Source organism: Diabrotica virgifera, chromosome 1 (assembly GCF_917563875.1).
Source record: "Diabrotica virgifera virgifera chromosome 1, PGI_DIABVI_V3a".
Lineage (NCBI taxonomy): Eukaryota > Metazoa > Arthropoda > Insecta > Coleoptera > Chrysomelidae > Diabrotica > Diabrotica virgifera.
In genome coordinates, this window is record NC_065443.1 from 50525757 (window position 1) to 50551978 (window position 26222).

A 26222-nucleotide genomic window follows, 5' to 3' on the forward strand; every position below is an offset into this window, starting at 1 on the left:
TTATACCCTAACGCTGTTACTGACCACAATTGATCGGTTTGAGGTTGTGAGCTCATACTTATATCTGGGATGATTAATCATAAACACAAACGTAGATGTGATCTAGCAAAAGTCGCCACAGCAAAAATGACCACAATATGGAAGGACTGTCAAATTTCAAGAGCGTTAAAGATGAGGTTGATCAACTGCGTAATATTCCCAATACTGACCCATGGATGTGAATCTTCGACCCTGAGAAATTCGGAAAGAAGAAAGATAGATGCCACTGAAATGTTCTGTTGGAGAAGAATGCTACGCCTTGGGCAGACCATAGGACAAATAATTCAATTTTAAGAGAGCTAAAAGTTAGCCAACGACTCTCCAGTAAAGTCCATCTCCAACAATTAAAATACTTGGGACATGTTATGAGAGCAAACACAGAAAACCTGGAAAGACTCATTATACAAGGAAAGGTGGAAGGCCTAAGATCACGAGGAAGATCCCCAACAAGATGGATCGATCAAATTACAGAAATATGCAAAAGACCTATGCATGAGTTAATAGAAATGACCAGAAACAAAGATCTTTGGAGACGGACAATACACGACATCACGTCGACCACTAGACTCCCTCCTGGGGGTCAGGATTGAAGAGAGAGACCTACGTATATTTCGTTTTACTTTCATTGGTTAGGAGCCCCATCTTCTCTGCTTCCCTCTCGAACTTGACGAAAATCTCATTCATCCTTAATCTCATTGTATGTCATTGATTCCTAATAATTTTGTTTTCTATTTCATATATGTCGACTAATTTTCCAGCAAATTACAGGTTTTTTGTATTCCATGTAACAAAGAACTTCTTTACTCATTTTTAATTTGAGGATTCGTAGTGCGTAATTCTATTTGGCGTGCTCTCACTACTGTATGTACGTGTACTATATCAACGTGTACTGAATGATTGCCCCGCACGAACTGCCAAACCGACTGACTTGTTTTCCAGCGGCGTGCATGTGGCGGCGTAGCATAAAATGGCGTGCTGTCGATCCACGCGGCTTGCAAGTCACTTGCACGCCGCGACTCAGCTCGAGTGTGCAGTGAATAAATTCAACTCATGAACTGCTGAACCTCCACCGATCGTACGTAGCTTGCTCGCAGGATGCACGCAGCTTAAAAACACGCAAATGTGCATCGATCCTAACTGGAGCCATAATAAGCGAATTATAGAATAAAACCAGATTTTTAAAGTTTATTTCCTTTTCCTTACACTAAGATTAAAATTAAATGTGGCCAAGAATTCTGAGAAATAGCTTATTCTACTCTAAATATCATTCCATACAATATTGAAGTTTAAATTAGACTCATTATAAATGAGCAAAACCTTTTTTTTTAGAAAATTAAGAAGTAATTATACCGATCTGATAAAAACTATTATACTCTGAGCTAATTAGCAAAATACAAGGAAAAGTTATTTACCAGCAATTTTATTGCTGGAATCGAATCTTATGATTGCATATATTAATAATATAGGTATGCAAAGTCCGCAGATAGTGTGATACTTTTTTTATAAACAAAATGGCGCCCGAAAATCGTGTTTTTTTAATATTTGCTCTATAATTCCAAAGATTTTAACTTTACACCAGAAACACTCAAATAAAAATTCACCGCAATTAAATTCTGCATATAGACATGTTTTTCACGATTTACTTCGACGAAAAATTTCCCCGGAAAATGCGGGTTTTCCAACAAAATCTTTAATTTTCAACTAAAATTTTAGATAAGTAATTGTGTATCAATAATTAAATGACTTGGTAATATAAAAGCTATTTTCGTGTAGATTATAATTCCAGAAGTCGATGGAAATTGAATGAACAGTTTAGCAACAATTGAATTGTTAATATAAACTTACGGTCGCTATAATAACCACAATAATAATTATGATACATAAGAATAACTATGATATTTTTATAAAAAGACATTGTACCTATCTAATGTACTTTACAGAATTGAAATTGGACTGTTTAAGCGGCCTCAGGAATATTTTAAAAATAATAAACAATTTTGTGGCTTATAAACAAATAGAATATCTCGGGAAATAATAAATTAAATTAAATCGTGAAATCGGTATTAGAAAAAAAGCGGCAGTACGCTTCTTTTAAAAGAACAAACGTTTAATTGTGATGAGTGGTTCCTGAGATACAACCGGTCAAAATTGACCGGCATTTATGGCAAAGATATAAACAATAAGATCATCATTTTCGAACCATCACCTTTTTATTTATATTCTCTTTCTCCACACCAATTTTCATATCTTTAAAATACTCATAACATATATTATTATAATAAAAACTATCGATATTACGAGTGAAAATTGCCAAAAATAGCAAAATTCCAATCAAAAATTAGGTTGGAGAAAATGTAATCACAAAGTTCAAAATCGGTATACGTTAAAAAAAATGCATTTTCTCGGCTTCCCATCAAATTAATCTACTGTAACAAAACAAACCAAGTTTGACATTTAATAATGCGTTAGTTAGATGGATCTAATCGAGTTACTTGGGAACAAAAAAAGAATGAAGAAAATTGCTCCATGGGAAGCCGAGAAAATGCATTTTTTTAACGTATACCGATTTTGAACTTTGAGATTACATTTTCTCCAACCTAATTTTTGATTGGAATTTTGCTATTTTTGTCAATTTTCATTCGTCATATCGATAGTTTTTATTATAATAATATATGTTATCAGTAATTTAAAGATATGAAAATTGATATGGAGAAATAGGACAAAAATAAAAAGGTGAAGGTTCGAAAATTATGATCTTAGTGTTTATATCTTTGCCGTAAATGCCGGTCAACTTTGACCGGTTGTATCTCAGGAACCACTCATCACAATTAAACGTTTTTTCTTTTAAAAGAAGCGTACTGCCGCTTTTTCTCTAATACCGTTTTCATGATTTAATTTAATATTCCCCGAGATATTCTATTTGTTTATAAGCCACAAAATTGTTTATTATTTTTAAAAATATTCCTGAGGCCGCTTAAATAGTCCAATTTCAATTCTGTAAAGTGCATTAGATAGGTATAGTGTCTTTTTATAGAAAAATCATAGTTATTCTTATGTATCATAATTATTGTGGTTATTATAGCGACCGTAAATTTTTATTAACAATTCAATTGTTGCTAAACTGTTCATTCAATTTCCATCGACTTCTGGAATTATAATCTACACGAAAATAGCTTTTATATTACCAAGTTGTTGAATTATTGATAAACAATTACTTATCTAAAATTTTAGTTAAAAATTAAAGATTTTGTTGGAAAAACCCGCATTTTCCGGGTAAAATTTTCCATGAAGTAAATCGGGAAAAACACGTCTCTATGCAGAATTTAATTACGGTGAATTTTTATTTGGGTGTTTTTGGTGTAAAGTTAAAATCTTTGGAGTTATAGAGCAAAAATTGAAAAAAAAACGGGATTTTCGGGCGCCATTTTGTTTATAAAAAAAAGTAGCACACTATCTGCGGACTTTGCATACCTATATTGTTAATATATACAATCAAAAGATTTGATTCCAGCAATAAAATTGCTGGTAAATAACTTTTCCCAAAAATGGCCTATTCTCCGATAATCTGCCCAGACTATTACAGTTATAATATGACCTACCACTTTTTTATTAAAATATTGTAAAGACTACATATCTATTATTTTGAGTCATTTACTATTGACTGGGAAGGTTGACATGGAGGTAATTTCGACCAACGACTATAGACACATAATATATTCGTATGTATTCGTTGTTTCTACTGGTGACGCAAATTTTACAAATCACAAAATATAAAGTATACCCATAAGATCGTCCTCCAAAATAAAAGAGATTACCACGTGACCAATAATCATAATTTTATACTATGCCACTATATACAGTTGAGTCCCTGAATATTTACACGTGTGTCATCATTTAAAGCATACGAAATAAGTCGATGATAAGTCGGAAATTGAAATTTACTAAACGCAACAGCAAATGACAGTAAGTGACTTGCTGTTGCGTTTAGTAAATTTCAATTTCCGACTTATTTCGTATGCTTTAAATGATGACGCACGGGTAAAGATTCAAGGACTTAACTGTACCTATATATTATATGTATGTATATTTATATACAGCATTTGGTCATAGAAAATAATATCTTCTCTCAGAATTTTTCACCACTCAATTAAATTTAACAAAAAATAAAAAAAAATATAACTATAATCACACATCTGTATAATTACGTAATACTTTTAATATGGGCTTATAAACTAACTGATAGACATATTTGCCAAAAATATAGTCTAAATGGGTGAAATCGTTATCAGGTACCTTGTACAAACCGGCAAGATTTCTTAGTTTCTTCGATAGCCTTAGTACGTCTATAGAGCTAGTCATCATATCATTAGGAGCATACACTAGGTAAATAGGAACTTGAATATTTTTAATAGGATATGATGGTGGTGTAGCATTGCCATATATAATCATATTTTGCTTAGCACCATAGTCAAAATACTGGAAGTTACCATGGTCCTTTATTTCTTGTGCATAATGGATGAAATTTTTGACAGATGAACCAGCTGGATCGTGGGCGAAAATTGTCGGAAGTATAGCAGTATTCGTTTCATTTCTTTCTGAAGGACAAAGCAGAAATAGCACATTAGAACAAATTTTTTTACTTTGAAACGTCTCACAAATAAACGTCAACATCTCGAAAAATTTGCTCTCTCGTTTTATCTCTGTAATTCCCAAATGCTTTGCTAGCCAATTTAAGTCGTTCGAAAAGGGAGCTAAGTACCTTATTGGTGATCTTATATGAGTCATGTAAGCAGTGGGAGCTAATCCAACCATTAATTTAATATGCTTGGCGGCTAGTTTGGGAAAAAGGGATGAAAAAACGAAGAATTGTGTTGTTCCCATTGAGTGTCCGATGTAAAGAAGATCTCCACCTTTGCCTAAAACATATAAGGTTTTATTTAATAGTTAACCAGTGTATGTAGGTGCGAAATCAAAAACAAATGTTATAAATATTGTTACAGCCAGAATGGCCAAACCCCTTGCATTCTCAATAGAGGTTCGTCTAGAAATAAGTCGCAGTTTTTGCGTCCGTATGTCATAATGGTCCGTATGAAATAAAGAGAAGAATAAGATTGGCCTGGGTATCATTCGGAAAACTGTCTTATATTCTAAAGAACAGAAAATACCCGCAATACCTAAAAACAAGAGTATTCAATCAATGTATACTCCCTGTTCTAATATATGGCTCTCAGACATGGACGTTTACAAAAGAAAATATGGAAAAAATAGCAAAGACAGAAAGATCCATGGAAAGACAAATGCTGAACATTAAACTATCAGACAGGAAAAGAAACGAATGGATCCGTAACAAAACAAAAGTGAAAGATGTCTCAACCCAAGTAGCAAAGCTTAAATTAATGGAAGTTCGCCGGACACACCCTACGGCAGAAGGATGAAAGATGGACTAAGATGATTATACATTGGAGACCGTGGAACCACAAACGAAAAAAGGGAAGGCCACAGATGCGATGGTCGGATGACCTGAAGAAACACATTGGGTCAAATTGGATGCAAATTGCCCAAGATAGAGAGGCATGGAAGAAGGAAGAGGAGGCCTATATCCAAGGATGGATGTTTAGGGCTGATTAGATGGATAGATAGATGTCATAATGGATGGCATGAACATGAATGCTTTACTTAACTGCGACATCAAATCGATAGTTAGTGAACAGCACCTGAAATAAAGCCGTCACCAAAAACGCAACAAACCGCAGGAAAGGATATGGCCTCTGTATTTTTGGAGCCTCAAGGAATGATGTTCATTATATATACGCATATACATGAAGGATGTTGAGTAAGCGAATAGGACTACTACTACTACTACTACAATGCTACTACTACTATAAACATAGAAAAATAAAAACCTTTGGCAAAAAACTCACAATGTGAATACAATGAAAAATAGATAAAAAGATGGAAGGCAACCGTAAATATGTACATCATATTTCTGACTAGTTGGTCGTCATCAGTACGGTGTAGCCAAGTTAGAAAAAGAAGCAAATTAACTTAGAAAAGGATCACTAGAGGTACAACGCAATTATTTGTGGAGCCAACTAATCAGAAATACGTATGTACGTTTGCCTTCCACCTTTTTATCTATTTTTCTTTATATTCACACTGCGAGTTTTTTGCCGATGATTTTCCTTTTCTATGTTTATAGTAGTACGGACTTACTCAACATCCTTTAAATTTGTAATGTTATTGCTCTTCTTTCTTCAGGTAGCTTCACCTCCGTGGCTATGTTAGTCGTAGCTCTGAAAGACAGTGCCTTCTAAGATTTTTGCCCAATCCAATCCAAAACTTATATAAAGATATAAAATGATTACAGTGTGTCAATTTAGAAAGTTGCAATCCTCTATTAATTCTGTCCCTATAGAAAATCTAAAAATATACAAAAACACGTCAAACCTATTTGTCAGGGGGGCATTTTGTAGACCAGTTTTCAACTAAATTACATCAACCCTCTGGCGGAGGCGGATACAACCCCCAAAATTTTTAATGGAGAAGGAGGTTAAGTGACATTTCATTTTAAAGTCGTTCAACTACCTTTTCAAACATACTACATACATTATATTTTTTTTCACTACTTTTGAAAAAATCAAGTAAAATCGTACAGCCCAGTCGGGATAGCATTTAACCTTGCATGTCGAGCTGCCCAAAATTTTATTCCGCGACTAAGTTCCGATGTTACGTTAGCCGCCATCTTGATTTTAAAGGAGAACCGTTTTTGCTCAATATCTCCGCCATTTTCAACTTTTAGAGAAAAAGTGTAGGGATTGATTTTTTTCGAAAAACTGTTAAAAATGGTGGTGATAGCATAAACCGCCATCTTGGTTTTCCTTTAGCGGCTAAAGCAACGGCGGAATTCAATCGGCGGATTTTAAATTTACTATAGGTTTGTTCGTAGAACGATCAGCAACCGTTGCCAACCATCAGAGGCATGCGCGTTCGTAATCTACGAACTCTAACTGTTAACTGCGCAGCGCCAACGGTTAACTGCGCATGCGTCTGATGGTTGGCAACGGTTGCTGATCGTTTGGATCGTACTACGAATAAACCTTATACTACCTATTAACCCCCCCCCCTAAACATTAGAAACATTTTGAGCAGCTCGGCATGCAAGGTCAAATACTATCCCGAATCATTGATTATAAATATTCCTGTATTTATTAATCAATGCCCGAATGAACTGTACCATAGCCACCTTTACTTTACAAGCCATGAAGAGAAAAATGCAACGTCGCAATTGATGACGTCGGTAGTCTGACTTTCGGACTACCGCTTTCGAAACTACGATTTTAAAGTACAAATTCTGGTCAAATTTATAGTATTTTTTGAGTCGAACAAGAAAATATTATTAATTAGAAGTTTGTACAAAATAATATTAAAAGAAATTCCTTGTAAGTAACGTCTATTATACAAAAAAAAACCAATAACAAGAATATAAACTGGATTCATTTTTTTCGAATCCTAAGAAAACTAATAAGAATTTTTAAAAAATTTAAACGCAGACTGAAAGATTACGTTAGGACCGAGGGCCGAAAGTTCCTGAAAACTTCTATGTTTATTTTAATAAGTTACAGGGGTGAAAAACTAAGAAAATTTAGTGTGATTTTTAGTTTCAAATATGTCATTAAAAAAACTTTTTATTCATTCTAAAGGACTTTTGGCTCTCGGTAATAAAGTAATCTTTCATTCTGCCTTTAAATTTTTCAAAAATACTTATTAGTTTTCTCAGGATTTGAAAAAAATTATTACATTTAAAATACAGGCGTCGAAATTTTGCATTTTGTTCCTTTCCACTTAAAGTTTGTCGTACTTATTTAGAAACATCCTGAATTAATAAAGAACAAATTAGTCCTGTCGCCAGGGGGGGTACAACGGCCTCCTTTATTCAGATGGACTTACCCAAGTTTTTTTCATGTATTTTGACCCGTAGAATACGAATTTTTTGGGTAACAGTTGATCCGGATGTCGATAAGATTGTTATTGACCAAGAACTTGAGGAATTACATAACCGCGATCTCTCGCAAAACAAAACATTTTTTGGTATTTTTTGGGTCATTCTAAGCAAAACATGTTTCTACAATTTTTTTCGTAGGATGGCTAGTTTTCGAGATAACCGCGGTTGAACTTTCAAAAAATCGAAAAATTGCAATTTTTGAACCCGAATAACTTTTGATTAAAAAATAAAATAGCCAGTCTGCTTACCGCATTTGAAAGTTTAAGTCAAATTATATCGGTTTTAATTATTTGCATTGCTAAAAATTTATTTTTTTATTGTTTAACAAAGCTATAAACACATAGTGTTTCCCGTGCCTTTACATGCATTTTAACGCATGCTACGTAGAAATAGCCTCGATTGCACTAGTACCTATTCTACCTACTCGTTAGATTTTAAATGAGAAATCATAGAAAACATCACTCACGCACTAGGTGTTTGTAGCTTTGTTTAACAATAACACAATAAATTTTTAGCAATGCAAATAATCAAAACCGATATAATTTGACTTGAACTTTCAAAGGCGCTAAGCAGAATTGCTATTTTATTTTTTAATCAAAAGTTATTCGGGTTTAAAAATTGCAGTTTTTCGATTCTTTGAAAGTTCAAGCGCGTTTATCTCGAAAACTGAGCATCCTACGGGAAAACTTGTTAGAACATTTTTTACTTAGAATGACCCAAAAAATACAAAAAAATGTTTTGTTTTGTGAGAAACCTCTGTTATGTAATTCCTCAAGTTCTTGGTCAATAACAATCTTATCGACATCCGGATCAACTGTTACCCAAAAAATTCGTATTCTACGGGTCAAAATACATGAAAAAAACTTGGGTAAGTCCATCTGAATAAAGGAGGCCGTTGTACCCCCCCTGGCGACAGGACTAAATCTAGTTGTTAAACATAAGCGAATTAATCAAAAAAACAGAATGTTAAGAAAACCGGAGTCTATAGTTGGGTTTTAATTTCAGTATTTTATAAATGCCCGGTACACCATAAAAATTTAACTGGTTAGCAACAATATTATTACAGCGGTATTGTAAAAGAATTAGGCTATAGCATATTAAAAAAATCACTTAAATCTGCCAACAGGTTTAGGAAATATAAGACATTAAAAATGACAAAATTTTTAAGTGGACGGATTTCTATATGCACGCAAGTTTATATAAAAATATATTATATTGAACTAAAATCATCTTAATAACATACCTTTTAATGTTCTTTATAATTTGGAACACGAAATATTGTAAAATATTTCAGTTTCTCTGTAAATACAGTGAAAATTATTTAAAAACAAATGAGAACTGTCAGAATTAATCGGTCTACCAATAGATGTTGCCAAATTTCAACTTCATGGCTTGTTAAGTAAAGGTGGCTATGACTGTACGCTTTTACTTAATTTATTCAAAAGTTGTAAAAAAAGTAAATACGTATGTGATTTTTTGAAAAGGCAGTTGGACGACCTTTAAAATGAGGTCTCACTTAATCCCCCTTTCCATAAGAGATTTTGGGGTTGTGTCCGCCCCTGCTAGAGGGTTGATGGAATTTAGTTGAAGACTGGTCTACAAAATGTCCCCTCACAAATAATTTGACGTGTTTTTGCATACTTTTAAATTTTTTATAGGGACCGAATTATAGAGGGTGTCAACTTTTCAAGACATACTTTGTATAAATATACAGTGCTAGTCAAAAGTCCGATCCCCCCTCGTATCTTTTAAACGGTTATACCAACGAATATAGACGCAAACATATAACCTCTATATTAGTTGGTTATACTTATAATATAGGGGAGTGCATATAGATTTTCACTTCGGAAAAAACCAAACAAGATAGAACTTTTTGTAATTTCATTAATGGTAGGGGGGCAAAGTATGCTAAGTGTGCAGTCACTCGAGCGCTTTGGAGACCTATTGGGTTGTGAAGAGTAGGTCCTAAGACCAAAAAAAGTTAAGTAACATTTTCCATTTTAGTGGGCGCTTGCCATTTTTTAATTTAATTTTCCATTTCCAACAATCGTTTTTTCCGATTATAACGCCATCTATCCAAGATTCGAAAAAATGTTTCGAATAAAAGTTACTTATTTTTTCGTAAGGAATCCAAATCTGTAATAAAAAATGGGGGCTCCTATTTAAGATTTTAAAGTAACCCCCACCCCACCTCCGTGGGGGGTCGTGTTTGGTGCCATTCGATATATTTTTTAAAAATATTAAATAAGTTTATTTTACAGTTTTTCGATCTGATGTTCATTTCGCGAAATATCGCGGGATTCGTATTTAAAATATTAAATTTACCCCCCACCCCTCTCCGTGGGAAGTCGTGTTTGGTATCATTCGATAGATTTTTAAAAAATATTGAGCACATATTTTTTAGTTTTTCGATCTGTCATTCATTTCGTGAAATATTCGCTTTTTTCTTGTGAAACTTTGGGACTCGCCCATTTCCTTACGCCCGCCTAAAATCGTCAGATTTTTGAAATATACACATTTTTGCATGTACTTAACTTACCTTATCTTAATCTGACAATTTCGAGTTTTTTTAAGGATAGATTTTTTTCGGGCCCCCCTTAACGAACTCCCCTGTGTTAAGAGCCAATATATGGTAGAGGTACATATGCAGGGTACCAGGTTTCTCGCCATATGATAATCTGACCCGCTCGAGTAACTGCAAAAATCCCCCTACCATAAGGTTGGGCTCCCCTACCATAAGAAATGTTTAATAAATAACATATCAAAATTTCTACTCGAGAAGTAGGTGCTTCATTTTTTATTAAACAAATGAACTACGAAATTAGATGTTTTTTTTTAAATAACTCTAAATGGAAATATGGAAATAACCATAAAATGGGTGAAAATTTTATGTTAAGATAGGTATTTAGAAAGGTATTTGCATCAAATATCTAATAATAAAACAATGATAAATAATCATTTTTTGTTGTGAAGCGAAACAAATTTCAATTTTCGCATAATTTTGGCACGGTTTTTAATGGACTTTTTCTTGGAAGGTTTCACTTTATTTTTCGTTTGATTTACTTTTTCCATTTTGTTAAACTATTGATAATATTTTTAGAATAAAAAATCCTCCTAAAACTTTATATACTCGCATTAGAATTCGAAATATTTTTACGTAAAATACCTACCTACATATATAACTAAAACTCACAATTAACAACAATCAATTCTTTCAAAGAGGCCAACAACTTATACAACAACAAATATATAATAAATTAACTATCAATAAACACTACTTTCCTATGAAACAACAAAAACGAATTCTTAAATTAACACACTACTGCACTGAACAGATATCGATAAATATGGCAGAACAGATTAGAGAAAATCTGACGCAGGTTTGTCAAAATGACAGTGATAATTTCTCTATGTTGCCTAATTAGTTATTTAGTTATAATATGTTCGATTTCTTGTTAGAAATAAAAAATTTTAGTAGTTTCAAAATTACACAAAATCTAGGCATGGGATAAAAAAGTTTATTTGAAGAAAGTTTATTTTTTTTTCTTCTTAATGGCGGTACAGGCTCCATTTTTCAATATTTAATTTAGTTATAGAGTAATTTCCACGTACTAACATATTTCTGAAATTGGGCTCTGTACCGCCATTCTTTATTATATTACGAATATGTGTGCCAAATATCTCGACAAAATATTCAAAATTAGAGCCGCAATCTTGGAACGTGTTTATTGCTACCTGTTGATCGCTACTGTAGTCTCTTAATATTAGTAATGACATAAAATCATGCAATCAAAATAATTGCATGAAATCCCAAGCAAATTGTAATAACAATCATACCTGTAACATTTGAAATATAGGAAACAATTGCAGGTAAATCATAAATTCCCATTTCATGAAAACTAAAATTCCAATATTGTGCACTCCAATTTGGTAATGAAACATGCCCTTTGGAATATATATTTCCTCTATCGTTTTTCATCCAAACGTCATATCCATTATCAGCCAGGAGGTACCCTAGAAAAGATTGACTTTAACTAATAAAATAACATTAACCCGAAAAGCGAAAACACAGGTGTCATAATGATTTACAATGACATTTTATCTATACTTATAAGAGAGAACAACTATATAAAATATTTTTGTAGTATATGAAAATTCATAGAGATTCATTTCTTCATAAATCTTCTAGTTACAATACAAAAAGAGATATGGTAGGTGAAAAAGCTTTTTTGTGTATGCTCGAATCGATGTATTCAACTTAATTTAACAGAGAAATGGTCGATTTTAGGAGTATACCTTTTTTTTTGGACTGAGGTGGAACGCTCTTAGCAGACTAGGGAAGGTGTCCCTAGTACTGTTGGACTCGGACAGGAAAGGAGAACACGCTAGGGCGCGCCAGCCACAATATGGCCCGTGCGTCCCGCATGCCCCCCATGACCAGCCGCCTACCAACTAAAACCACCCCCTCTTCCGACCCGGAATATCCCTGGACGTGCTCCTTAGGGAGCGATGCATGGGGATATCCCGAGCTGTCTGAAAGAAAGTAACCAGAAGCATTGGTTCATTTAAGGGTCTATTTTCCAGCCTAGAAACGGTAGGACTAAATAGAGAAAAGTCTGATTCCTACACGGAGGAAGGTGGGCCAACCCCTGCCTGAAGACGGCAGGGCTTGGGTGACTGTTCTGTAGTATGGCGGATAGAATGAGCCCTAGAAGAATTAGGGTCATATTTTTCTGACGCGGATTATTTTTTTTATTATTTCTTATTTTGCTTTTTTTTATTTTTTTTTTATTTTTTATATTTATTTTTTTATTTTACAACTATTGTGTTGACCCGCCTCACCCATTCTGCTCCAGTCGTTCCAACTCGGATTTTCTCTTAACTATACCGGTTATAATGTCAATTATGGCCTCGAAATCCGCCTTGTTTCCGACCGCAAAATTAACAATATTGTTAGGGCCGATGTCGCCAAACCTACTACGTAGCCTGACCCGCTCGTGAGCAAAGACGCTGCACTGGAAAACGCAGTGTTCTGCGTCTTCCCTCACGCGACAGGTCCGGCACAGGTCGTCGTCCGACTTCCCGATCCTGTGGGTGAATGCCCTGAATGATCCATGACCGGTCAAAAATTGTGTAAAGTAAAAATTTACTCTCTTGAACTCGCAGGCGTACCACGACTCTACGTTCGGGATCAGCCTTTTGGTCCACTGGGCTTTGGTAGATTCCGCCTCCCATTCCAGCTGCCAGTCCGCCAGGAGTTGTTGTCGTGCGGCCGATCTTACCTCGGGTAAGTGGCCGTGGCGGTGCTCATATAGGAACTGGCGTTCCTTAGCTAGCAGATGTATGGGAGGGGCGCCCGCGATCACCTGTAGAGCCACGGTTGATGCAGTCTTGTATGAGCTTACTACATTCAACAGAGGCTTTCTTTGTGCCTTGTTTATCATATCTCTGTATTTCTTGTGACGTAGAACCTCAACCCAGACCGGAACCCCATAGAGAAGGGTAGACTGTACGACGTATAGGTACAGTCTTCTCCGGGCACTACTTGGCCCTCCGATATTTGGTGTTATTTTCCGGAGAGCTGCAGTTTGTGCCTCGGCCTTCCTCACCACCCTTGCGAGGTGTTTGGTGAATCCCAGCCCTTTGTCGAGGTCCACGCCAAGATATTTGGCACAGAGGCTCGACTTGACCTCGCTGTTTCCAAAATGGAACAACAGGTCCGGTCTATCCCTAGGTCCCTTTAGGATAACCACCTCTGTCTTACCGCCTGCGAGTTCAAGGTCGTTCTCGTTCATCCAGGCTTTCACCCGCCTGAAACACATCTCGGCCGTACTAACCACCTCCCAGTACATATCGCTGGTTACGAGAATGGCCAGGTCATCAGCGTATGCAACCGCGATGCAGTCCCGACCGTATCGTATATTTAAGACGTCGTCGTAGAGGATGTTCCACAGCGTCGGGCCTAAGACGGACCCTTGTGGAACACCTGCCGTAAGTTTAATGTCGTCGTTACCTGCAGACACGTATCTATTAGTTAGGTAGCTTTTGATCACGTTTGTCAGATAACTCGACACGTTGAGGGCCTCCATCCTGCGGACTATATGTCCCCAACCTGCCGAGTTAAATGCATTTTTAACATCGAACATGATCACTACTGCCCACCTCCTCGCCGTGGCTTTAACGCGGTCTGTAATGAACTTAACAGCATCTACCGCCGATCTGGCTTTCCTGAATCCGAATTGCCTATCAGAGATGGCGTTTATAGCATCCAATTCCGCTTGTAGGCGGTTCTTAACTACGTTTTCGTAGAGTTTGCCTAGACTATCAAGGAGACAGATCGGTCGGTAGGAGCTGGCCTCCTCCGGATTTTTACCGGGCTTCGGAATTAGGGTGAGGCGTGCCCTCTTCAAAACGTCAGGGAAAATTTGAGCCGTGAGGAGCTGGGTCAGTACCGATCTGACCAACTCAGGCTGCGCTGCTACCAAAATTTTAACGGCCTCCGGCGGCACACGGTCCGGTCCCGGCGACTTCCCAGTCTTGATCGCTTCCACTGCTCTGGTGAGTTCCATGGAAGTGACGGCTTCAGGGCGCTCACATGTGGCGGGCACGAAGAACAAATCAGGCTTCCTGGGAAAGAGGATGCCCGCAATGTCTCTCGTTCTACTCTCGGTGAGTCTATATGAGGCTTCGACACGCAGGGCCTTAGTGGCAATCCTGTAGGCCTCGCCCCATATGTCGTCCTCGAGCGCATCGCACAGGTTCATCCAGCACATACGTTTGGACCTCCTGATGACCTTGGTGAGGTCCTTTTTGGCTTGTTTGTATGTGTCCCTGGATTGCAGGGTTCTGTCCCTCTGTGCGATGCGTCTTAGTCTGAAACAGTTAATTCTAGTTGCTTGTACCTCCTCGTTCCACCAGTACGGTACCGTATACGGAATCTGGCTGCGCCTCGTGCTCGCCCTATGCGCGCGTATCATGACATCTCTAAGGCTGGCAAAGTCAGGGACCTCCCCGCGGAGATCCCTAACACGGTCGATGAAGGTTGCCCTATCGAAAGTCATGACCTTTCTACCGCCACTGGTCGACCCCCTGGATCCGATCTCGTAGGAGATATACTTGTGGAATGTGGAGTATACCTACCTTTACCTTACGAATACCTTTTGTAGTGCGTGAAAAGCTCTTTAAAACGAGCACTGTTAAATGTCGATTACATTCAAATAAGCGAAATATGCTGCAAAAAAATTGATAACTAATGTATTTTAAGTAAAAATAAGAAATATATTTAACCCCTCATCCACCAGAATTTAAATGCATCGTTTTCCTTCTAGAATACATTTTATTGTAATGTTATTTCTATGTTCAAAAAGTTGGAGGGGTTTAAAAGGAATCATTTTTCAAAAAAAATAAGATCAAATAATTATAGATTGCATTTTTAAATTTTCTTAAAAATCTTCCTTTTTCTCCATGTAACTCGATAATGTAAAAGATACTGAAAAAAAGATAAAATTCAAAAATCTAGTGTTTTTTCAGATAACAATTTTGTTTTTCTTTTTTTTTTTCATTACTATATCTCTTTATCATTTTCGAATTACATAGAAAAAGAGGAAGATTTTTAATCATTTCACCTTAAACTCGTTCAACTTTTTGAACATAGAAACAACACTATAATAAAAGGTATTATAGAAGTAAAACGATGCATTTAAATCTGGTGGATGAGGGATTAAAAAATATACTTCGCATTTTATCTTAAAATAAATTAGTCATCAATTTTTTTGCACCATATCTCGCTGAGTTTGAATATAATTAACATTTAACAATGCTCGTTTTAAAGGTATTTTTAAGCACTACAAAAGATATTAGTAGCATTATACCCTTAAAATTGACTATTTCTTTGTTATTTTAAGTTGATTTGAGCATTCACCAAAAAAGATCTCTTTCACCTACCATATCTATTTTTGTATTATAAATAGAAGATTTGAAAGAAATGAATCTCTTTGATTTTTCATAAGCTACAAAAATGTTTTATATAGTTTTTTCGTTAGATGCTTAATTTTTAAAATATTCGCGAAAACCGTCCAAAAAGATGACCTTTTTCAATGAAAAAGGCAAATTTTCGACTACGAATAACTCAAAAACTATTGAAGTTAAAAAAAAATATATATACAATAGTTTTTGCTTAGAATTGGATTCTCTAGCCACTTCCGTGGTTATTTTGACCAAAAAATTTTAAACTCACGAGAAGTTGTGGGAACCACCCTCAAGATAAAAGGGCATATCGGCATAGGCTGGAGAGGCTAGACTTTGAATTAGGATATAAGTAGAGGCTATTCCCAAAATTTCATTAAAATCTATGCAGAAGGATAGAATTCGGAGGTAATATCTTGTGCTCTCATTTCCTCATTGACTGGGGTAGATACAATGATGAAAAATTAACGACCACAATAGGGAACTCGCACATAAAAATATTTTTGCATAAAATTGTTAATTTATCTTTAAAAATGTTATATTCAAAATATTACGTCTTAACAATGAATAGTGTACATACAACAACTGATCAAAGTTCCGTGCCCAAAATTTCCGTTTCAAACAACTTCAAAAGCTCGAGCTGGGGTCTGACGTCACCAACCACTGTTCTCGTTCGCCCGTTCGGTGAGCTATTGCATTGAATGCATTTTGCCATTGCTAGTTGTGCGTGTCGAATAACTGTGTTGTTTACTCGGTGTTTATATTATTGTATTTAGTGTATTTACTAATTTAGTGTATAATATACTTTATCAAAATGGAAAACAACTCTGCGCAATATAAGTATGTACTATATAGTGCTGGAATGCCAAAGCACAACTGTCAGAACATCCAACACACATTTTTTACTCTACCAGTAGAACCAAAACGTCGATTAAAATGGCTAAAGGCATGCTGGAGAGGTAGCAAAAGTCTTTATGTCTGTGAGGATCATTTCGATGTAAGTATTTATCTAATTAGGTACCTAATAAGACATATTCATTCGTTGTCGTTTCATGATATGTGCCTACCTAAACTTGTTTATTGGTTGCAGTTGGAACAAGACATGGATAACTATATATAATTCAAGATTGTGGGTGATCCCAAAATTATTAAGTCTGGTGTTGTCCCGCACATATTTGATTGTCAACCAAACAGAAAACGAGCTTTTTCGCAGTCTGTGAGGGAAGCAGCCCTTAAAAGTGTTAAACGACAGCTTCTTGAAGATGCCGCTTCTAAATCTACATAAATCTGCTCTAGAGGACAATGATTATAAGAGACAGTGTGATCCTAATTTCACAAACTTAGTTCAATCAGGGTTTGAATTAAACCAACCAGCTTTACCTCAAAAACGGTATCTCAATAAATAAAGGCATTCAGTGTAAATTTCAAAGGAGTGTTACAGTCGGGTTGTCGCCATTGAAAATACATAATAAGGATGCAGGAACTTCACCTATAAAATACTTGAAACATTATTAAATTTGAAGATACAAAACGCGAATCAGGAAATTGTGTCATCATCATTCTCTTTGCCTTATCCCTATGTGGGGTCGGCTTCCCTAATTGCATTTCCCCACACAATTCTATCTTGGGTCATATCAATGTCAGTCCCCTTTTAAAACATGTCCTGCCTTATCGTCTCCCCCCAGGTCTTCTTTGGTCTTCCTCTCCTACTCCTTCCAGGAATCTGCACTTCAGCTATTCTTCGTATTGGGTGATTAACGTTTCGACGTTGAACATGACCAAACCATCTTAACCTATGCTCTCTCATTTTGGCATCAATTGGTGCCACACCTAGACTTCCCCTAATATACTCATTTCTAATTTTATCCTTCTTTGTCACTCCACTCATCCATCTAAGCATTCTCATTTTCGCCACATGCATTCGTTATTCCTCTTTCTTCTTCACTGCCCAACATTCAGTTCCGTACATCATAGCCGGTCTTATGGCTGTTTTATAGAATTTTCCCTTCAGCTTCATTGGAATTTTCTGTCTCACAACACACCACTCGCTTCTTTCAACTTCATCCATCCAGCCCTAATTCTACTGCATGCATCTCCATCTATTTCTCCATTACTCTGTAATACCGATCTCAGGTACTTAAAACTATTGCTTTTTACAATCAGTTCACCATCCAAAGATACCATTTTATTTGTAGTAACTCCATCTTTAAATGAACATTCCAAATACTCTGTTTTTGTCCTACTAAGTTTTAAACCTTTTTCCTCCAGAGCTTGCCTCCACTGTTCCAGTTTTTGTTTTAAGTCTCTTTCACTATTTCCTACTAACACGACATCATCAGCATACATTAAGCACCATGGAATGTTACCCTGTAGTTTCGCTGTTATCTGGTCCAAAACTAATGAGAATAAATACGGACTAAGCACAGAGCCTTGGGGCAATCCTACTTTCACATGAAATTTATCAGTCTCTCCCACACCTGTCCTAACACTAGTCGTTACTCCCTCATACATATCCATCACAATCTTTACATATTCACCAGGGACTCCTTTCTTATTGAGTGCCCACCACAGAATCTCTCGAGGAACTCTATCATATGCTTTCTCAAGGTCAATGAATACCATATGAGCGTTTGTTTCTTTACTCCTGTATTTTTCCATCAGGAAATTCTGTATTTGAAGATAATAGTGAATATAATGGTAGTGATGACTATTGCTACAATGAAAGTGATTCTGTATCTTGTGATGAAGATGCGAAAGAAGAGGAAGCAAAACAATTTAAAGGTCTGTCTCTGAATTGTACAGTGATGAAGTTTCAATATAGACCTAGATTGTATACGTTTCATTTTATACGTTTAAGTTAATGGAAAAATATTGTAAAATACAAAAATTGCATCTATTTTTAACTCTAAAAAAGGTAAGAACAGGACACACATTTATGTCTCTTGGAGATAATTTCGCCAAAAGCAAAAGAAATGCTTCGAAAATATTTGCACAATCTGTTCCATTAATTAGTAAATATTTAAGATCTAGTATTTTTAATCCCCAAGTTAGTTCAATTAAATTAAACTTACCCTTAGCATTTCAATTAACCACGATTAAAATGTACTATACAATCCCCAGAATAACCTAATAGCTTTGTTTTGAAAAACCCTCGTGAGTAATCGGCGGGTGTATTTTCCTCACCAAAATAATTTTTTACCTGCGTTTGGAAGGGTATGTCATAATCCCACAGGTATTTTCCTCACCAAAACCGAAATGGTCCTTTCAGGTAGATTTTACTAAAAGGCATTCAGGGAATTATGTATCTACTATAAAATTACAGTAGGTACCTATAATAATAATTAGTTAATTGATTATAGTATTTTATTTTTAGTGGAATTTTGACAAAAATGGCTTGTTTAATAGAAAGTAATTGCGGTAGCGGTAAACCTTTACTGGTATTTGAAAATTTTATTTTTTATAAAATGAAAGTTTTAAGAAGTGAAGAAGTGTTCTGGAGGTGTAATAAAACAACTTGTAGTGCGAAATTGTTTACTATTGGTGGAAATTTTACAATATCTCGAAGTAGCCTACAACATAATCATGAACCAGATCGTCAGAAGATATATCTAAAAATTGTTTCTAACTCTTGTAAACGTAAATCCGAAGATAATCTAACTGAAAAACCAGCAAAAATACGCCAAGGGCTTGCAGGTAATTTGACTGAAACAATTACTACGATTGATGTCAGTTACATAAGAAAATATATTTATATATTTATCGACGAAAAATGATGCCTGCTCAACCTCCTTCCAATATTGATGAGGTTCAAAAATTTGTGAAGAGCTGTGCTCAAAAAACAACCAAGGGGGAAAATTGTCTCTTTATAAACTGTGTCAAAAGTAAGATAATTGTATTTAGTTGTAAACAAATATAAGACTTTTAGCCACATTGAATTTTATACAGAGAGGGTAAAAATTATGGAATAAATTCATTTTCTCTAAAATGGACGATTTTGGAAAAAAATTCCGAAACAGGTCGGTTTTTATTTTTAAATTAAAATTTTGTGGCATATATTTCATACTAGTCACGTTTGGTAGCTCATTTGAAGGGTAAAATAATTATCTATTCAATAATATAAACATTAACATCATTATTTATACAGGGTGACCAAAAAAATAAATTTTTGAATTGAATTAATTGACGCAGAAAGAAGAATGTAGGTATGTACTTTATTTAACTCAAAATGCATTGTACTGCTGTTAGAGTAGCAAGTAGAAAAAAATGTTTATTTTACAAATAAACATTTCTTTTCACTTAAATTAAATCTCAAACAACCTCTCACCTGCCTCTTGGCAATTCGAACATTTAATTTAAGCGAAAAGCAATGTTCATTTGCCAAATAAACATTTTTTTTCTATTCTCTGGCGGCAATATAATGTATTTTGAGTCAAATGAATTAAATACATTCTTCTTTTTGTGTCAATTAATTTAATCCAAGAATTATTTTTTTGGCCACTCTGTACAAATAAATATGTTAATGTTTATTACTGAATAGAGAATTAAACACCCTTTCAAATGAGCTACCACACGACCCCTATTCCAATTTAAAAAAATTATCGACTACGTGATCACGGTCAGATGGATAAGGTCACTAGTATGAAATATAGGCCAAAAAATTGTATGTAAATGTTTCGGCATTTTTCTCCAAAATCGTCCATTTTAGAGAAAATGAATTTATTTCATAATTTTGCCCCTCTCGTATGTATGGTACATTTCTTACTGTACCACATATTATTTGCAATTATTCACTAGTCTTGGGTTAAGTAATGGGCATTATATCTTTATTAGATATACTGTTTACTGCCAAACAAAAAACAGAAACTTACAACAAATTTTTTATTTATTAAAATCAGAAATTTTTAAAGCTCTCAAGATTGAGTTTGGGGGCGTTCAAGTATTACGTAACGCAATTTTTGAAGATTATTGACCCCGCCCTCCCCCTATGTAACGCACCGTAATAGGGCGTTCACGTATTACGTAACGCAATTTTTGAAGATTTTTAATCGCCCCTCCCCCCAATCAATCCTAGTAAAATTTTTGTAGATTTTGAAAAGGCTATACATAATGCAATCATTCAAATGTGTCCGAACACTGAAATACATGGTTCTAGATTTCATCTACACCAAGCTTGGTATAGAAAAATTCAGTCTCTTGATTTAACATCAGAATATACAAAATGATTCTGAAGTAGGTAAGTGGCTCAAACAGACTTTTGGCCTTACATATATATCAAACCAGAAGACGTATCAGATTGTTTTGTGTTTGATTTAATGTCATGCAAACCAGAAAATGAAATTTTAGATAATATGTTGATTATTTAGTTGAAACTTATGTAGACGAAAATACCATATTCTCCAAATATTTGTGAGCAGAGGCAAATTCTTCTGTTATTCGTACTACGAATGCTTGCGAATCTTTTCAGTCGCATTTTAGTTCATCGTTTTATAATACGCATCCATCCATATATATCTTCTTAGAATAAATTAAAGAATTTCAGATATATACGTATGTTAAAATTTAAAGTTTAAAGTACACAATTTATTAATATCAGTCTAATCAAATGAATTTTGTATGGATTTTGTAAAGTGTGTCTCTCAGTATAATAGTAAATATTAAATAATAATTTATACATTTTGCTTATTATCTATTATATAAACTATTATTATAATGTAAGGAATTTAATGTCTTTTATTCGGATTTTGGATGCTTTCATAATAATCATTCTTAAATTACATCTATATTTTTATTTTATTACCTGAGTGAGTTGGTGAGGAAAATACCTACCGGATTAATAGTAACCCTTAAATTTGGTGAGGAAAATACCTGTCGGATTATATGTTTTTACTGGTTGGTGAGGAATTTACCTCCGCCCTGAGTAATAGTACTTATGCGTCTTAAACTCTTTAGAAAGTAGCAATTTCTAAAGACTTATAAATTTCACTTTGAAACTAAATAAACTGATTGGAGAAGTATAACTATACAAGAATACAAATACTACCTGGTAATTTCCAATTAAATACGATTAAAATGTAATATACCGTTCCCGTAATACTCTAATCGCGTTTTTGTCGACTCGTAGCTTACTCGTTTTGTCGTCGCTTACTCGTGGTCCGTGACGTCAGACCAATAGAAGGACGTTCAAGCGCCTCCTAAGAAATTTGAATTTCATAGCATTTTCAAAGCCTCGTAATAAACGTATGGGTTAAAAATGTTTGTTTTTTTGTATGCAAGCGTTTTAAGATCACGTTGCCTTATGTTTTTTAATATATTTTAATATTTAAAAATTTATTTTAATATTTATAAGTTCCCTATTATTATTGTCAACTGACGACTAAAAATAGTAATATTTACATCTAATTGATGCTAATTAAAAAAAATAACGTTGTTTATTCATAGAACGTATTTTACCTTAAAAATAATTTTATAGGTATTATTTGACTTTTGGAAAACAAATAATTAAATAATATTTAAACTCTTATATCTTATCGTTATAACCTATATTATATTATTGTTAAACAGTTTTAACCTTTCGATACCTAGGAATTAAAAAACAGCATTTTTAATATTGTTAGCATCCCGGCAATGCTTGCAAAACTGAGTTTTTATTTCTGTGCTGCTGTCATTTAATATAATCTAGCAAATGCTTCTGCTAAAAAGTAGTACAGTGGAACCCCGATAAGTCGGCCCCCGATAACCCGGAAGTCCGGCTAACCCGGACCGATTTTCATCAGACAAACATTTCAACAATAAAAATGTATGTAATATATTATAACATTTTATCTGTAGCCGCTTCTGGAATGTCTTAAAAATATCGAATTTCATTCATAAAATGCGCATATCCCACCAATCTTCGCTTCGACCATAATATAATATTTGAGAGATAATGGGTATTTGTGTAATTTGAACTATACGATAGTAAAAATTACTCATGGCACACGGCGGCGGCAGAGCCACGCTCATTATCTCGGGCTATCCGAAACAACAGATACCTGTTATTCCTTTATTTATTTCCAACTGTCTTAGCATTGTTTAAAAAAAGACTATTTAAAAAAATTTTAAACAATGGTCTTTTAAACAATGAAAGAGCCACTGTTCTTAAATAACATAACATCGATCCGATGGCAGACCAAATTGACACAACCGAAACTGACTGAGTTTTTTTACCTAGAAATTAACAATACTCTATACTCTCTATCTATACTATACTCTATACCAGCGGTTCTCAACCTTTTTGAGTGATGTACCACTTACAGTTATTTTTATTATTTTTGGTACCACCTATATTTTTAAATTGTATTATCAATACTTAATAAGTACTTCTTCTTCTTCAAGTGCCGTCTCCTAATCGGAGGTTGGATATCATCATCACTATCTTTACTCTATCCACCGCTACTCTAAAGAGTTCTATAGAACTGCATCTAAACCAGTCCCTTAAATTCTTTGACCATGACACTCTCCTTCTTCCAATACTCCTTCCGCCTTTTATCTTTCCCTGTATTATCAGTCTTAGCATTTCATATCGCGGTCCTCTCATTAAGTGTCCCAGATATTGTAACTTTCTTATTTTTATTGTGTTTATTATTTCGCATTCTTTACCCATTTCTCGCAGTACTTCCGTGTTCGTTTTCCTCTGTGTCCATAATATTCTAAGCATCCTTCTGTAACACCACATTTCAAATGACTGTAGCTTATTTATGTCTTCTTGCTTTAATGTCCAGCTTTCAAGTCCATATTGTAGTATCGAGAACACGTTGCATCTCAAAGCTCTTACTCTCAGTTCTAAGCTAAGGTCTTTGTTGCAGAGAACTGTTTTCATTTTTACAAACGCATTTCTTGCTATTTCTATCTTGGTCCTTATTTCTGTTGTTTGATCATTTTTCTCTGAAATCCAGGTTCCTAGGTATTTGTATTTATCAACCCTTTCTATCGGTACACTTCCCAAATGTATGCTTGTTTGTATGTTTGTTTTCTTAGTTATTATCATGTATTTGGTCTTTTTTATATTCATTTTTAGTCCATATTCTTCACAGAAATTGTTTGTTTTGTTTAGTAGTAGTTGGAGTTGTTCAGCAGAGCTTGCCATAATCACGGTGTCATCTGCATATCTTATGTTGTTAATAGATCTTCCGTTAATTATTATTCCTTCACTTTGAGATAGCAATGCTTCTTCAAAAATGGCTTCACTATATGCATTAAAGAGTAATGGAGACATAATACATCCCTGCCGAACTCCTCTCCTGATTTCAATTTCTGGACTGGGTTCGTTATCTATTACAATTTGTGCTCTTTGATTCCAGTAAAGGTTTGTTATTATTCGTAAGTCCCTTTTGTCTATGTTTTTTGTCTTTAGAATTTGGACTAATTTTCCATGTCTAACTTTGTCAAAAGCTTTCTCAAAATCAACGTAACAAACATGCACATCCACATTCATGTCCATGTATCTTTGAGCTAACACATTAAAAGCAAATAACGCCTCTCTGGTTCCTAGTCCGTTTCTGAACCCAAACTGACTATCATCTATTCCTTCTTCTAGTTTTTTATTTATACGACCATGTATTATTTTCAAGAATAATTTGAGAATGTGACTTATTAATGATATTGTTCTGTATTAATAAGTACTACTATTTTAATTTTTTCTGTGTTTTGTGTACCACCGCCAATAATGATATGTACCACCAGTGGTACATGTACCACAGATTGAGAACCTCTGCTCTATACAACTATAGGTAAGTTAGATGTGTACTGTGCATATATATTTCATGTTATTTTAATTATAACGGACTTTATCTATAACTATACCGTATTTTATTAATTTTTACTATGCTCTCCGGCTAACCCGGATGTTCGATAACCCGCATCGGCCGCGGTCCCGATTAATCCGAGTTATCGAGGTTCTACTGTACTGATCTTCGTATGCTATATCTTGATGCAGCGGCTAAACAGCGCTACTTCCCATTTAAAAATTTCACCCTAAGGGAATTCAATTTACCTAAATAAACAAAGGGAAAAGTGAAAATGCTCTTTCAGCTCGAAATGCAGAGTCCATTTATTGCCTGAGCTTTTTACTATAAGCTTTTTTACTATTACAGGCCAATAAATAGCGACATGGCATCTACTATATGCATTCATCATCTGTCCTCATATCTCGATAAAATCCCAACAGGATTCTGCATCCTTAGTACTTAAATATAAGTAAAAAAAATAAGGAAAGACAGTTTTAGACTTCAGATTCGATTCAGGGTTCATCACCATCGGTCGGCATGTTTCTTCTTTTTACAGTCTTCAGTCCCGCCTGTGGTGTACCCTGAATCGAACTAAGGGCGATGCCACATTATGCGTTTTGACCGGATGCGTTTCCACCGCATCCAGTCAAAACGCATAGTGTGACAGGTCGGTCCGGTTGCGTTGGAAACGGATGCGTTTTGAGACATCGGTACGCGCTTACAACTGCACGAGACTAAACGCATAGTGTGACAGGTCGGTCCGGTAGCGTTGGAAACGGATGCGTCTCCACCGCATCCGATCAAAACGCATAATGTGGCATCGCCCTAAATCTGCTAACTAATCTGTTATTGGCTTGATTACACGTAATGAGTACTGTGGCGAGTCAGCAAACTGTTACTAGGCCGAGACAGTGGTGAGGGCGAGAGATGGTTTATACGTATTTGGAAATTTTTGAATTTGGAGGCGAATAAGTTCAGTTTCGATTCACAATAACATGGTGTAGTGTAGTTATGGATCATAAAGCTAACATTAAAAATATATCAAACGATTTATACCACTGCTTATACAAGAATTGACGGATATATTATGAGAAGGATGTAAGCTTCTTTGAACTATAGACTATAGACAATGGATTTTAAGAAAACCAAATCTCGCTGCGTGAATATGTCGAATTTAAATTTTTTATTTTATTTTACTTCTTGAGTTTTAAAACTAACAATATTTATTTCTTCTACAATCGATACATAAGCTGCATCACGTTTTTGTTTATTTTTATACTCCAAAGATTTGAAATTTCAAAAGCACGGGTGTGACTTATACAACTGAAATAAACTTTATTGTCCTATCTGAGTTCCATTTGTTAGCTATTTTTGAGAATCACAAATCACATTGATTAACACAAGTGATAACACCTCTGATAAAGTGGTAATGTGCACAGTTACAGAGCGAG

General features: G+C 35.0%; 1 protein-coding gene across 1 annotated transcript in view; it reads right to left on the reverse strand.

Annotated features, from left to right (window-relative positions):
• Positions 1-1210: 1210 nt before the first annotated feature.
• The window catches only part of LOC126888194 (lipase 3-like), a 65270-nt gene continuing 40258 nt past the window's right edge, over positions 1211-26222 (reverse strand). Inside the window, exons 3-4 of the mRNA XM_050656251.1 lie at positions 11879-12055; positions 1211-4955 (exon numbers count right to left, since the gene is read on the reverse strand). Coding sequence (XP_050512208.1) covers positions 4225-4955; positions 11879-12055 — 908 coding nt within the window. The 3' untranslated portion in view covers positions 1211-4224. The remainder of the gene's footprint in view (positions 4956-11878; positions 12056-26222) is intronic.